We start from the raw sequence: 16,428 nt of genomic DNA, 5'->3' as shown, positions 1-16,428 counted from the left end.
ACAACAAGAGATCTCAAGCGTTCACCATGACCTCGGTCACGGATAGCGCCGGGTATATAAGTAAACTTACGGTAGCTATAACTTCAAAAGAAAGAATGTTTTTATCGTCTAAAAAGGTAGCTATCTAAGGCTTCTGCGTACAGGACGCGTTTCACTTCGCTATCTAGCTTCCCATTATTTGTTGTTTTAGTTTTTTGTGTGTTTGTGTGACGATAAGGTGTGCATAAGCATGCGTGCCTTTGAGAATAAAATTCAGTTGAATGTCTGCCCTTTGTGTCTTGTGCCGTGCATTTATTGATCCCGTTTGTCGGGTTTGTCAAGTTAGCGCACTCCTTTAATTATTATCTTTCTGTAGGCTAGCCTCATACTGGAGCTGCACAATCTACGAATAGGAGTTTTGCACATATGGATTCGTTTTCACAGAAATCATCTTTCTGTACGTTATCCTCATACTGTCGCTACGCAGTCTCCGAATAACAGTTTTGTACACGTGGTACTTTTTCTCTTAGATAGCTTCACAATGGCGCCGTACGATCTGCGAATAAAAGTTTTGTGAATGGGGATGCATTTTCTGTTATCTCTCTGTAGGGCATCCTGATACTGGCACTAGGCAGTCTGTGAATAAGTTTTGAGCATGTTGGTGCATTTTCACTTAGAAAATATATATCTGTAGGTTAGCCTCACACTGGCGGTGTAGAATCTGCGAATAACTGTTTGGCGCACGTTGATGCATTTTCTCTTAGAAATGATATTTCTCTAGGTTAGCCTTATATGGGCACTACGTAATATGCGAATACAATTTTTTCATGTAGATGAATTTTTTCGTAGAAATCACCTTTCTGTAGGTTAGCCTCTTGCTGGCGCTGTATAACCTGCGATAACAGTTTTGTGCATGTTCTATTAGAAATGATCTCTCTATAGGTTAGCCTCATGCTCGCATTGCGCAATCTGTGAATAAAAGTTTAGTGCATATGGATTGATTTTCTCTTATAAATGATCGTTCTGTACGTTATGCGTAGAGTGACGCTATACTGAGTCCGCGAAACACAGTTTATATGTGGATGCATTTTCTTTTAGAAATGATCTTCCTGTAGGTTAGTCTCAAACTGGAGGTGAGCAATCTGCGAATAACTATTTTGTGCTCGAGGATGCATTGTCTCTTGGAAATGATCTTTCTGTAATCTGCACTTTCCTGCAGAGAAGATTCCACCATGGATGATCAGCCGCAGCTGAGTCTACAGTTGGAAGTTGCTGCAGGAGCACAGGAAGATTCTCTTGTGTCGCAGTTCTACAACGGTCGGGTTTTATTCATCACAGGAGGAACCGGGTTCATTGGAAAGGTGAAATGTATCGTATGAGTGGTAAAAATCACTCTTTCGTCAAATTTTGAGTTTATATAAGCGGTATGAGAAAGTAAGACTATGAGAAAGACTTCTATTGGTAGCTACAAAGCTGGCAAACGTAGTGAAGGTTTCACATGAAGAGAACAATTGGAAGCTGAGGCAGGTGTAAGCAAATAGGACCGATTACAGCACGATGGCAATCAGATAAATATGGTCGGGATTTATCGACAAAAGTTCGCTAGGCGCTTGCAGCAGTAGAGAAAGAGAAACAGAATGAAAATGCTGAAAGACAGAGTAGACAACGCCCAGTTTGCCGTCCTGAATATGAGAACGAAAACCGAAAGAAAGGAAAATCAAAAGAAGTAATGCCAAGTCATTATTGTGCTTGTCCCTTCGCCATTCCTGGCCGAACTCACTAGGCATGCACTGAAGACCGACAGCCTTCAACTCAACTGAGAATCCTTTGGAAATTTCAGCAGTGCTTGTGTAGCTTTTCTCATAGTTGAGGCTGTAGTCCAAACAGCTAAATCCAAGCTTTCGACATGAGTAAGAATGTATAAGCAGTGATGCTTAGTAGCAAGGGACAAACGCTAAATTTGAAACCGAGGACACTCACAGCCCTGATGGCGTTCCTACAATACGCAAGCAAAAAACACCAAAAGACGCTGGAGACGGATATAAAGCGTTATTAGAAGGAAGGGATACAAAACTCCGTCTTTCTTTTCAACATTAATAAGTTGCCTTTTTTGATATTTGACCAGTAATACCGACTCATGTACGCAGGATTGACTCAGCCAGTGACAGGCTGTAACCATGGCTCTAGCTTTCCAGCGCTTCACATATAGTGGAGAACGGTCAGGCATCTAAGCCGGTCTCGTGGTGTTTAATGCGACATATAAAGCCAACAAAAAGCGTCTACCCGAACGTGCAGGGGACATATTCACCGCTTTTGAGTCTGCAAAGTTTATTACATTTAGTCGCCCGCAAGCTTCAAAGCATTGTTAAACTGAAATAGGCGTTGGATTCTTGCAGTAAGGGAAGTTCCTTTGCATTCCTAATTTGGTTTTCGTAGCACTCACCATATATGCGATCATGTTTCAGGTTCTGATTGAAAAAATACTGCGCTCATGTCCTGGAGTGAAACGTATCTACCTCCTCATGCGCAGCAAGCGAGGAGAAGAACCCGGGGCGAGGCTTCGGTCTGTACTCAACTCTGAGGTATATCTTGAACACAGGCTTCAAGCTGAACAAAATATTTGCAGACCTAAGCTTATTGCTTAAGGCAATAATCATCGCGAGCTCATTAACGAGCTCAAGAATGCGGTTACCAGGATGCTGCAGTGCAGCTCAAGAATACAGTTAAGAAAAGGTTCGAATGCTTGGCCTTGCCGGTTCCCTGTGCTGTGGAATCGGCCATAGTAGTAGCGGAAGTGCAGTTTCGCAGTAGCCTCATGCACCTTGCCACGTTATGCGCGGCCCAACTTGGTTGCATTCCTTGCTGCCCTTCAGCGGATGGCGGGCTACGGCTTATCACTGGCTACGCCTAAAACCGCATGGAAATCATGCTGTAAAATGGGGGCCTCTGAAAAAGCAACACTTTTTTGGCAGTGGATTGAGCGAGCCATCATTGAACTGTGAGATGAAAGAGAGTATCGAGTACCTAAGTGATACAGGGAAGCCGTTAGGAAAATTCTACGAATTATTCTACTAGGTAGAATGGTAGCCGTGGTACGATTTCTACCATGAATGCTTTGAGCTCGACTGTACATTGATATGTCCGCTCTATCTTACGAGACTCGGCGGAGATTATCGGCCTGCATTTGTAATAGCTTCGGAAGTTCAATGTTCGCGCCCTATGCTTGGTGTGATCGTAGGAGGGATTCCTTGTTAAGTCAGATACTTGAGCTGGATGGATTAATGTGAAATGACGCGACGAGAATGCCCTAGCAACGCTATAGCTCCAGTGTTTGTCCTGGAAGAATATGTTGATATTTATTTCGTACAGGCTCACTACCACTGCGCTGCTTATTGCGTTTGCTTTGTTCTCTTTGACGCATTTCAATTCATGCCAAAAGCGCAGCAAAATTTATGGTCCTGGGCCATATATCTATTACCTACGCGTAATAGATTTTTACTACTGGCAAATACCGCATATAGCCGCGCGTAAGGCGGAATAAAATGATTTCCGTTCACTCCTAATTTAAACACGGACGTGTAAGTGAGGATGAAAGTGAAGTGATGCACAGGACATAGCTAATGTGACTGCAGTCCTATCGTTGACGTTCCTTAACTCATCTCCCAAGCTCGCCATAACGTTAGGCGTGCCATTGTTTGCGGAAAGTATGTGGATTGTTTGTTTCTAATAAAAACAGAAATGGGGAGAAGGGACTCTCTCTCAGGTTCAGTTGTGGATTGCGAACATTTTGTGCGAACTGTAGCCGTGATTAAGAGTTACGGGTTCTTGATAAATCTTGTTTGGCTTTCTTTTTTACGTGTTTTAGCAAGCTCTTCTTTTATTTCTCCAGGTGTTTGACCGCGTGAGGCAAGAGCAGCCAGCTGCCCTTGGAAAAGTTAGGGCGATTGCTGGAGACCTGGCTATGCCGAACTTGGGACTCCGCGGTGCAGACAGGAGAGCCTTAGTTGAAGAAGTGTCCGTTGTATTTCATTCAGCTGCCACGGTCAGGTTCGATGAACCCCTTAAGTGAGTTACGTAACATCTATACTACACTTTTCTTGCTTCTGACCTGTGCACAACCCTAGCCTCTGATGGCGTTCAAATATGTTTGCGGAACACGAAGCAAAATGCGCCATTCGATCCAAGTTCCGTCTACGTGTATTTTAACCTGGGCGGTACTTTTATACCTATCACCTTTCTGGTATGTTAAAATAAGGACACTGGGAATATCATGGTTATTTGTGCATATTGGCGGTTCTCCTCTTTTCAATCAGAGTTCAGGTAAATTGAATTCAATTTAAATTTGCTGGACACCAGTGGATCCAGGTTTTGGAATAGGGGCGCAGACCTTTTTCGTCTTTTTGAACTTGGCGTAATTGCAGTTCTTACAGGATGCTTTCTCATTGCTTAATAGTTTCACAAGACCCTCGACGAACCGGCTACGTAACCTTACAATTGCTTTTACCCGACGGTGTAATTAGAGACTTCTTGTGACTATGGGCGTGGTGCGCTGCAATTTCAGCTGTACATGTGGCGCCATCTGGGAACCGCGATAAGCTTTGGTGCAACGGCGCGCTTGACTGTGGAGTTCACGGGTTTAATTAACTCTACTGATGTTATCACGTGGGAGCCGCCGAGTCAAATGGCAGGTGTTTAACACTCGTAGCGACGAGCGTGGCTTGTAGAAGTATAGTAGGATGATCGCGGCAACATGTATTGCACAAAAGCTGGAGGAGCGGCGCCTCCAGAGTCCCACCAAAGCAAGGTTCCGGAGCGTTCAGAAGCACTTGTTGTTTTTATTGGCTTCTTTAAAAATAAGCAATCGTACCAGCGCTGCTTCTTCGACAGGCGGCCGGTTCTGGGTACGTGCGTCGTTACTTCCTACATAAACATGGTTAGAATGATCGAAGGAATCTGAGTCGATGTCTCAGTAGTGAAGATACTCGGCTACCGAACCCGAGACTCAAGTTTCAACACAAGCAGTTCCAATTCGCTCCGATAGTTTCTTGAGGGGGAAAGCACCGCAAGATGTCATGGTCAATCATTGGTCGTCAGTCATAGCCTCTCTGTCTTGGCTGGCGCACTTGAAAATCCGTCAGAGAGACTTGCTCGTAAGAGCCGCTTTTCCGGACAGTTTGATTTACCCGCGCTAGGTCATGTGGTCGTGACCTCACAAAACAGCTTAGCCAATCAGATCGACGGCACAAACAGGATTGGACAATCTTTTTTGTCGATGATGGGGAGTGTATGAGTGCTTTCGCAATAAAAATGATGCAGTCTTTGCACTATACCTGCAACGAACCGCAGTCGCAGTATTGCGATCTGAGTAGTTTATCGTCGCTACTGTCAAGTGCTTTCATACTCAAGAAACGGATGACATCAAGGATGTTTCACATGATGCGACGCGCACTAAAAATGGCGGTCCAGTCGCTGTGTCGCTGCGGCGCAAATCGCAACAGCCACTTCAGATGATTGCATGCGCCTGCGATTTCTGTCCGTGCCACACGAGTGGCATAGGCATACCTTACCAATAACAAATATAGAACACGCTTTTTTTATTTTTTATGTACATTTGTTTATGTACATGTTTATGTATGTATGTATGTTTATGTACATTTCACTGAAATATGACGCACTTTATAAAAAAAAATGAATATTAAAATTTTTCCTTTTGCACGCAACTACGCATAATAGTTTTACTGATTTTACTGACTACGGCTATGTTAGCGCGCTTTTCGACATTGCTTCAGCTCGCCCGAAATCGAATATACGCTAATACACGCTTGCTCCTTGAGCTTTAAAAAAATAAAAGAAGCAGTTGTTAGAAGCACGAACTCGCGGGTTCGATGAGGAGGACGGTCAAGCTTGGCTTCAATCGGCGTCTTCTACTCTCGGAGCAATGTTACCTTCTAACGAAGAGAAACGAATTCGTCCACTTCGATGGCTCGGTGAATGCTCGACCGAAAACAGGAGTTTTACCTGTGTTCTGTGGTTTGTACCGAACACGGAAGCAGTAGCCAGCAGCGCCAGGCAGTGCCGCAGTGCCTCCAAAGCGAGTGAAATTTACCTCTGATGCACTTTTGACGGTTTCCGCTACGTCGTCTCCGGTGATGTCACATCTCGGAATTCTGTTGGCTGACGGCCGCTTCGCTCGCGACGGTCGCTGCGACGGTGCGGCGTGCGACCAACTCGTTGGAAGTCCGCCGCTGCCGCTCTGCGACGGAAGCAGCGTGCTTTTCTGTCGCTGTGCGACAGAAATCGCGCTACGCTGCGGCGAGAATGTCACCATGTGAAAAAGGAGTCAGGTGAATCAATTTCGATATTCGAAACCGCTGTGCTGAAGAAAAAGCAATCCTTGTAGCCGGTAAAGGTAAGTCGGCTCTCACCTGGGCTCGTGTTGTCAACAGCTTGAGGGTGCAATGCCAGACGGCGGCGGTGAGGCCTTCTGCAGCAAGGCGTAGACAGGGCAAAATATTGCTTGCAGGACAGAAAGAGGAGGTCATTGCTTTCTATCATCATCATAATCAACGTAATCTTCCCGACTATATACGTATACTGCTAGACAAACATCTTCCTTATATTTCTCCAAATATATAAATCCTGTGCAAATCTGGCAACAAGTTCACGTCAACCTGTTAATTTCATTCGTCCGTCTACCGTTTTGCTTCACCCTGCTACCTTTGCCTCCTCCTAGAAAAATTTCGTTACCCTTAAACTACTTGTGTTCTCTACGCACTACACGCCCTGTTGATTCCCGTTTCGTTTGCCTGATTTATACTCAGTACCTCCCGTTTGTTGCTTCACCAAATCTGCTATCTTCATCATTCTGGTACACCTGTAATTTTCTATCCCTTAGCTCGGTGTGTTGTCCTGAACTTAGGCAGACCCCTTTTCGCTAGACTCCTGGTTTCCGCGCCGGAGGTGAACACCTGTATAGGTGCAGTTATATTGCTGAAACTTTGGGATAGCAGCAACTCCTAATGTAAAATAAAAAAAAAAAAAACATTGTAGTGGATGGGAATGATTTCTGATGGGGTGCCTGTCCTCGCAAATAGTGAACGAAGCGGTCGCTTCTGTTTGCCACTGGTGGACGCGTTTACACGCGTTGCTATGGCGTTCCTGAGGTCTTTGCAAACAGAATTGGTAACTTGTCTTATGCCGCATACATGGCGCATAAAACCACGAAATATTCCTTTTTGGCTGCGCAGCCAGGGCTCCGACAGTGTTTTAATTGCAAAACTGCAACTGATCAAGTGCAGTTATAGTCAGTTACTTTATAACGGCACTGCGATCCGCTACATGAAATCTGTCTGAAGTGTGCGAAGGTTTTGGAGACAAGTGGAGACCACTGTCCGTCGCACTATTCATTCTAGTTCTTTATGAAACTGCCATTCGCGATATCAAAGTACCCTGCAAAGTACGCTCCTCTCCATTCTTGTTATTTTAGCTATTACGGACTCGTGGTCTTAATCTGCTGTCACGTAATCTCTGTATCAGTAGATGTATTCCCTTACGAGTTCAATCCTGTCGCTATCTTTTTACAAGTTCTGTTCTCTTCCGACATTGTTGAAAGTTACTTAGGTTTTCTAATTTTTAGGTCCAGCTCTCTGCTTTGCCTATTAAGTCATTGAGGAATAGTTCCAATTCTTTCGCGGAATTACTTAGCAAGTCAATGTTATCAGTAAAGATAGCGGCCAGTAAGCTGACCGGTCTGGAATATGTTTTGTGGTTGTTGATCTTTTTATAGTATATATTGAAATAATGCCCAAATTATTCTAACGTACAACTGAAATTGTCGTCCTGGTGCACGGGCAAGGTGGTCGGTTCTGGTACAATTTCCCCACCATCCTTATACCGATCTTTATGTACTCGACCAGCGCCAGCTGATTTTCTTTTTTTACTCGCTTCTAAGCCTTCCTTTATAGCGTCCTTTATTATCTTCGGGGTGCCGAATTGCCCTGCATTGCTGCCTTTGCCATTATTATGCTCATTGCATTGACTAGTGTATCCACTAGCCAAAGAATATAGAAATTATGTATTGAATTTATATAGAAACGTTGAGTCGCTTCATCTGTGTTAAGCATATATCGTAATGATGCTGTACTTCTTGTCTCCTAGTTCACACATGTGATTGTTGCCTGTGCCTAGTTTTCTCGTGACCGCTTTTAGGCCACATCCTTTCTTTCAGGCGCGCTGAATTCTCCCAACTTTCCGCTTCTTTATGTCACCTACTTTATGCTAATTTCACAAAATTTATACCTCTAGCAGTTTTATTCAGTTTTTTTTTTGGGGCGGGGGGGTTAGTGGCGTTCTTGTTGATGCATCTTGTGACTAGATATTTTAGCTCTTGAGAGAACTTGCCGGCACCCTTTGTAACTATGCTACGGCCTGCAATTGGTGCAGGATCACCTGTATGATTATCGTCCATTGCGTACGTCTTAAGGTCATCGTCCTCGGGTAAACGTAAAACTCTGTTCTGCAGAGAGATTGTGATTTTGGGGCTTTCGTTTTACTAAAAATGTTTTATGTTGAAAAAATAAGTTATAAAAAAAAAGTCTTCGCGGAACTTTGCTTCAATGTACCATGCAAAATTACAAGTTTGGCTGAATGAACGTTTACTGATGCACGTCAAAGAAAATAAAGGTTTTAGTGTAGCGGTAACGTACAAACGTAGACGCTTACTTGTCTTCTGGAAGCCTCGTACGCGCGCGCAGTTGGCCTTGCCTCACCCTTGCCGCTGCGCGCGAGGAAACGTCAGCCGTCAAACTAGTATATGTATACGCTAGTACTTTTTAGCTATCGTAATTTTCTAATTTATATGCACGGGCCATCTAGGCATGGAGCTTCTGGTCAGGTAAAGCGTTCTTAACTAAATATATTTTTCAGACGGGCGGTAGCGCTCAATGTCCTGGGTACTCGATATGTTCTGGAACTTTCTAGGGAGATGGCGAACCTTTGCGTAAGTTATTGCCAAGTTTGTACAAATAATCAAAGCTAGGTGGGCCTTTAGTAAGCTTTAGACAAACATTTATAGGGTATTTCTAGTTCTGCTCGTAGGAATAGTTTTGTTACTCGTCTAATCGGTGATCATTGAAGTACTATAGACGAATGGACGGAAAATGTGAGCAGTTGTGGGCAAAATAAATAAATGTACTCAAAGAACAGGTGAGCGTGCATTTGAAGGGTTTTGCAAGATGAAAATCATCAGTACATCTATTGAATCAAGCACTTGCTATATGACACATCAATACTACTTTTAAGGCACCAATAAGCCCGAATCATACATGAACAAACCACAGATACAGTTTTTTGTATTCGAGAGCTGCGATGTTTGCAGCTCCACCGTCGTCACGCTTTCTATTTACGCCCAGTTTTAAAGTTTAATTAAGTTGCTAACTTTTGAAACCTGAAACTCTACTGGTACATTGTTATCCTCTACGTACATTTATGGCGCGTGTTCCAACAGTGCACAAAAATCCAGGACATCTACGTTTCTAATGCTCACATGTTCTTCGTCATGTTGCGCCATTTATCCGCAGTTTGCACATGCGATCGCTGGTTAGATGATGATGATATTTGTTAATCTTTTAGTTATCATCGCCGCAGAAAATAGTGGATTCAACCTTGGCTCATTTAAGCTTAAACAGTTTCAAGCCAGTACAACTACTCATTTGCTATGAGACAGCAAAAATACCGTTCTTAGATTTTTATCAAGCCGTCTTTTCCTGGTGAAACTCTTTAATTTGAGATAGAGGCGCATTTATTGCAGGCTACTAACGCAGGATCTATGCACTCAAGATATCAAGCCGCACGAAGCATAGAATAAAGTACACTTATTTGGAGCTATTGTTTGTTATTTAAGTTATTTCTGCCCTTAATCGTTTCACTGATTTCATCTTTACCGCGTGCTTTCTTCTAGGCTTTAGTTCATGTATCAACAGCATATTGCAACTGGAGTAGGAAAACAGTGCACGAGAAAATATATCTCTCACCTGTAGACACAAAGAAAATGATCGAAGCAACCGAGTAAGTATCCGACGCAGGTATTGTAGAGCGAATCTTCTAAATAGATTGTCAAATTTTGATTAGTAAATCTTGGGCCGTTATGTTTAAAGAAAAGTAATTGCCACTAGATAGAGTACATGAGATGTTGCTTAACTATGTTGCATAGCTGTGGTTGTACAAAGTGAAAACGCTCGATATGAAAGACGATCAGTCATTAATTCGATGTTGTTTTCCTTTCATACAGATGCTTTGATGAGAAGACAGGTGAAACAACGAGTGAATTGTCAGTTGGGCAGCCAAACAACTATGCTCTGACCAAGGCAGTGGCTGAATCACTGATCGTAGAAGAGCGAGGAGGACTTCCTTTGGCCATAGTTCGACCGTCCGTAGTGACAGCCTCTTGGAGAGAACCTTTTCCGGTGATGATTCAAAATTGAATGCGACTGCTAGTATTTAATCGTAAGGATAAAAAGAACAGGATAACGAATTATGAACGAGCTAACTTTGTTGTCACTTAATACTTTTATTTCAGCCTTTGCAAAGGGTAGTCTAAACGCCTGGAATGGCTTAGTTTTAAGGAGAAATCCTTTTTAGGCTCATTGAACGAAATCCCGTGCGCGAGAGTTGTGTGCGAGATCTGTCATATTCCGCGAGATATGTTCCTGTCTAGCATTCGTTCATCTGCAATCCCACATTTGAACGTGCGCCAAGGAACGCCCCGTTACAGGAGCGATGGTTTACTGTCGAAACTCACACTTGCCCTAGAAAGTGTGACAGATACTGCGCCTCTCCTTCCTTGTAAACCAATTGTAATTATATGTAGTACCACAGCAAACTCTGATAAGAGGCAAGCGATGAGAGGCAAATGATAGGAGAGGAAGGGTAGGTTTCCGCCATTCTCCTCTTAAGAGATCTGAGAGACCCTCTAATTTTATTTGGTATAGAAGTGAAATGCAAGCTTTACGATAGGTTTTTATGGATATGAAAAGTGGTTGAACTCAGGGCATTGAATTTATATGGTTCTTTGGCTTTTTCAAGGGTTGGATCGACAACTACAATGGCTGTACTGGTATTATGGTGTCTGTAAGTACTGGCCAGCGGCATCGATACTTTTTCTCTGACTCTAATGTTTGAGCATTACAGGAAGTGTCGTTCTATATTTTGCGAATGCAGCGATGCTTAGTGTTTTGAACTCAACCTAATCTTAAGCGGTTCCATTCATTTTCAGGTAGGTCTGGGCCTGTTACCCTCAGTCGTGGCGAAAAAGGGATGCTTAGCTGACCTCATTCCCGTGGACATTGTGGCGAATATGCTCATATGCGTTGCCTGGCACACGGCCGCGACAAGGTAATAGTTGTATCTCGTGCTTTGTCAGTTATCCTCTGTAGAGGTATCCGTGTACATATGAAGCTTCATTGTGGTTTCCCATTTGTGCAGTAAGTCAATCATCAGTTTTGCCTCCGGTTCTTGTAACAGCTTTTTAGGGCATTTTTGTCGCAAATGTGTTTAGAAAGTTAAGCTGAAGGCCATCACACACCCTGGATAGACTCTAAAGTTCAGTTCAGTTCAGTCGTTCAGTCGTGTCCGACTCCTCGTGACCCTATGGACCATGTCACGCCACGCTTTCCGGTCTCTCACCATCTTCCTAACATCACATTCTGCGGCCAAGTGTTTCATTCCCTAAGTTTTGATTGTGCTCTCTTCTAGTGCCCGTTGCCGCGTGCTCTTCCTGCAAGCTTGGTGACACGGCCATTATATCACCGATGCGTTATTGATATCGGATCTACCGCCTACCGACGTTTCATCGCCGAGGATTCACAGCGACGCCCGTTCCTGTGGCTCCGGGTGGCAACACCGCACTCGCCTACTTAAAGGCTGCCGAAATTAACGGATGCGGGATTCTGCGTTCAAGTGTTTCATGCACTAAGTTTTGATTGTGCTCTCTTCTAGTGCCCGTTGCCGCGTGCTTTTCCTGCAAGCTTGGTGACGCGGCCATTATATCACCGATGCGTTATTGATATCGGATCTACCGCCTACCGACGTTTCATCTCCGAGGATTCACAGCGACGTCCGTTCCTGTGGCTCCGGGTGGCAACACCGCACTCGCCTACTTAAAGGCTGCCGAAATTAACGGATGCGGAATTCTGCGTTCAAGTCTTTCATGCACTAAGTTTTGATTGTGCTCTCTTCTAGGTGAGTAACTTTTATCCTGATACACGCTTGAACTTTGCTGTAATTGGCCGCAGATCCCAGTTAAACTTGCTGCCGTGCATTGCTGTTATGGGTGTTGATTTGAACACGTACCGCGTTCGAATTGGCTGTTTCCTTCAACACTGCAGAAAACATGGCCAGAAGAGTTGTGGCTTGATGTGGCTGAAGACTGGGTGTTGGTTCCCCAGCATGAGAACACTTCTGCTTGCACTATGCATCGCGAAACTATTGCTATGTTCCGGTGATGTAGAACTGAACCCCGGTCCTTACCAACTAGAACTAATCCTGGAAACAATCAGCAACCTTGAGAAGTCTATCAGTTCTAACGTTGAGCACCAGACAAAAATTGATTTGCAACTTGAAACAATCTCTTCGGGGATGCTTGACATCACCAACCGAGTATCAAGACGAAGTGAAAATGAGTGAATTTACTGGATTGACGGAGGAAGTGAATGCGGTCAAATGTGATATAAGTGTCCTGAGATCAGACATGAACGTAAAACAAGCTAGTGAAGGTTTGGCTGGTGTGGTTGATGATCTGAACAACCGAATTCGCAGGAACAACTTAATAATTAAAGGTTTACCTGAGTCTGCATCAGAAACCTGGGATGAGACAGAAAATATTGTTAGAACTTTTTTTCGTACCCACTTGAAGGTGGATGCTGGCGAAATTGAACGGGCCCATCGTATCGGGAAGTATAATTCTGTATCTCGCCGCCCTATCATTGTTAAGTTTCTGAACTACAAAAGCAGGAATGCTATTTTAGGACATGCCCACAAACTGAAAGATGTATCTGCGCCAAAAGTATGGATAGAGGAAGATTTTTCACCGAAAGTTCAACTCGCACGGAAAAAGTTGAGAGATTTCGCGAAGGCAAATAAAGATGAAGGAAAGTACAGTTTTTCTTATAACAAACTAAAACTAAACGGCAGCATCTACAGATATGACGCGTCCTGTGACCGTGTCGTAGAACTTAAGCAAAGCCAACGCTGTCCTAATGTTCATCAAGAAAAGTCATTTCAGAACCAACTCGGTTAGCAAACTCTGTCCGTTGTTATTCCTTCTTGCCAATTTCCGCAGCCTTCTACCAAAACAGGATGATTTGCTGTCTCTAAGTGACACGTGCGATGCAAATGTTATTTTGGGGACAGAAACATGGCTTAACCCAAGCATCTCAGACTCTGAACTTTCTTTTTCAAATGCATTTACAATTTATAGAAAAGATCGCATTGGCGCCAAAGGAGGCGGTGTTATGATCGCAGTGTCACATTCGGTACCATCTACTATGGTCGATGTAGGTACAGAGCTAGAAATTTTATGGGTGAATATCGGTCTGGGCTTTAAGAAAATCTTAGTTTGCGCCTGCTACAAGCCGCCTAACTCCGGTTCTGACTTCACAGATAGTCTTCATGATACTATCGCTAAAGTTCAGTCGTTGTTCACAAATGCTGTGTTAGTTCTGGCAGGAGATTTTAATTATCCCGGCATCAACTGGACTTCAAACACTGTCCTCAGTGAGTGTACAAATAAAAGTGAATGTATAAAAATGCTTGACATAGCTCACTTTTACAACAACTTGTGACTTCGCAGACTCGTGACACTGCTGTTCTAGACCTGTTTTTCACGACCCACCCTGCGCATTCGACAACAATGGTTACTGATAAAATAAGTGATCATTTTGCCGTTCATGTTAATCTCTCCTTCGAAGTCGAGAAATGCGACCGTGCAAAGAAAAAAATATATGATTACAGACGGGCAGACGTTGAAAATATGACGACAATGCTGGTCGATTTCTCGTTTTTTTATCTCGATGGATTCGAGAATCGGTCGATCAACGACAACTGGGTATTGCTTCGTGATAAACTTCTTGAATGTCAGAACGCATGTGTACCTGTGTTAGAAATAGCCCCTTGTCTCGTAACCCAAGGTTCACGACAATAATTATTCGCAGTATACGCAAAAAGAAACGCCTATGCAGGCATGCAGCTGTCTCGGACTCGGAGTAGCGTTGGGAGGCTTATCATGCGCAGTCTCTTCTCGTGAAAAAACAGATAAAAGAAGCTAAAGATGCTTTCCTTAATACTGAAATTGCTAACATAATGCGGAATGATCCGAATAAATTTTGGAAGGTTGTAAAACCCAATTCTTCTAATGCTCTCCCGAGTTTAGATATAGATGGCATGCCAATCGACGAAACCCTTTTGGCGAATCAATTCAATGTGTATTTTAGTACTGTTTTTACTGACGAACAGTCTTTCCGACACGGGCATTCTGGAATCTGTTGGTCACTCCGTGAATGATATGACTGTTTCCTGTCATGGGGTAGAGTGTGCCACTGACCGTTTGCCTTCGAACTCTAGTCCCGGACCCGATGGAATTTCCACAAAGCTGTTAAAACTAACCAAACACATCTCCGGACCACTGCTGTGCAGGCTGTTCCAGTACTCCCTTGACACAGGCAAATTGCCTAAGGATTGGAAAATTGCTCATGTCATTCCTGTCTTTAAGCCTGGAGACAAAAATTCACTTCACAATTACAGGCCTATTTCGCTCACATGCGTTTCATGTAAACTCCTTGAGCACATTATAGCATCTCAAATCATACAGTACCTTGTAAATTCTAAGCTCATCTTTTCTAATCAGCACGGGTTTCAACGTGGACGTTCCTGCGAATCGCAGCTGTTTGAGTTGGTCACCATTCTGTTCATTCGACTCATCCCATTGATGCCATATTTATTGATTTCGCTAAAGCCCTCGATCGCGTTCCTCACTTCCGCCTAATCCATAAACGTAATGCAATGAATTTATCACTTCACAATTACAGGCCTATTTCGCTCACTTGCGTTTCATGTAATCTCCTTGAGCACATTATAGCATCTCAAATCATACAGTACCTTGTAAATACTAAGCTCATCTTTTCTAATCAGCACGGGTTTCAACGTGGACGTTCCTGCGAATCGCAGCTTTTTGAGTTGGTCACCATTCTGTTCATTCGACTCATCCCATTGATGCCATATTTATTGATTTCGCTAAAGCCCTCGATCGCGTTCCTCACTTCCGCCTAATCCATAAACGTAATGCAATGAATTTATCACTTCACAATTACAGGCCTATTTCGCTCACTTGCGTTTCATGTAATCTCCTTGAGCACATTATAGCATCTCAAATCATACAGTACCTTGTAAATTCTAAGCTCATCTTTTCTAATCAGCACGGGTTTCAACGTGGACGTTCCTGCGAATCGCAGCTGTTTGAGTTGGTCACCATTCTGTTCATTCGACTCATCCCATTGATGCCATATTTATTGATTTCGCTAAAGCCCTCGATCGCGTTCCTCACTTCCGCCTAATCCATAAACGTAATGCAATGAATTTATCACTTCACAATTACAGGCCTATTTCGCTCGCTTGCGTTTCATGTAATCTCCTTGAGCACATTATAGCATCTCAAATCATACAGTACCTTGTAAATTCTAAGCTCATCTTTTCTAATCAGCACGGGTTTCAACGTGGACGTTCCTGCGAATCGCAGCTGTTTGAGTTGGTCACCATTCTGTTCATTCGATCATCCCATTGATGCCATATTTATTGATTTCGCTAAAGCCCTCGATCGCGTTCCTCACTTCCGCCTAATCCATAAACGTAATGCAATGAATTTATCACTTCACAATTACAGGCCTATTTCGCTCACTTGCGTTTCATGTAATCTCCTTGAGCACATTATAGCATCTCAAATCATACAGTACCTTGTAAATTCTAAGCTCATCTTTTCTAATCAGCACGGGTTTCAACGTGGACGTTCCTGCGAATCGCAGCTTTTTGAGTTGGTCACCATTCTGTTCATTCGACTCATCCCATTGATGCCATATTTATTGATTTCGCTAAAGCCCTCGATCGCGTTCCTCACTTCCGCCTAATCCATAAACGTAATGCAATGAATTTATCACTTCACAATTACAGGCCTATTTCGCTCACTTGCGTTTCATGTAATCTCCTTGAGCACATTATAGCATCTCAAATCATACAGTACCTTGTAAATTCTAAGCTCATCTTTTCTAATCAGCACGGGTTTCAACGTGGACGTTCCTGCGAATCGCAGTTGTTTGAGTTGGTCACCATTCTGTTCATTCGACTCATCCCATTGATGCCATATTTATTGATTTCGCTAAAGCCCTCGATCGCGTTCCTCACTTC

The 16,428-nt window shown here is 43.4% G+C and overlaps 1 protein-coding gene across 1 annotated transcript in view; it reads left to right on the top strand.

The window, feature by feature from the left end:
- The first annotated feature begins 1,211 nt into the window (after positions 1–1,211).
- The window catches only part of LOC146190222 (putative fatty acyl-CoA reductase CG5065), a 33,934-nt gene continuing 18,717 nt past the window's right edge, over positions 1,212–16,428 (top strand). Inside the window, exons 1-8 of the mRNA XM_084599748.1 lie at positions 1,212–1,340; positions 2,445–2,561; positions 3,869–4,044; positions 8,905–8,977; positions 9,938–10,044; positions 10,268–10,442; positions 11,062–11,106; positions 11,252–11,370. Coding sequence (XP_084455874.1) covers positions 1,212–1,340; positions 2,445–2,561; positions 3,869–4,044; positions 8,905–8,977; positions 9,938–10,044; positions 10,268–10,442; positions 11,062–11,106; positions 11,252–11,370 — 941 coding nt within the window. The remainder of the gene's footprint in view (positions 1,341–2,444; positions 2,562–3,868; positions 4,045–8,904; positions 8,978–9,937; positions 10,045–10,267; positions 10,443–11,061; positions 11,107–11,251; positions 11,371–16,428) is intronic.

This window comes from Amblyomma maculatum, chromosome 4, assembly GCF_055883805.1.
Source record: "Amblyomma maculatum isolate TAMU_Amacu chromosome 4, ASM5588380v1, whole genome shotgun sequence".
Taxonomy (NCBI): Eukaryota; Metazoa; Arthropoda; class Arachnida; order Ixodida; family Ixodidae; genus Amblyomma; species Amblyomma maculatum.
This window is presented reverse-complemented; position numbering and strand designations above follow the sequence as displayed.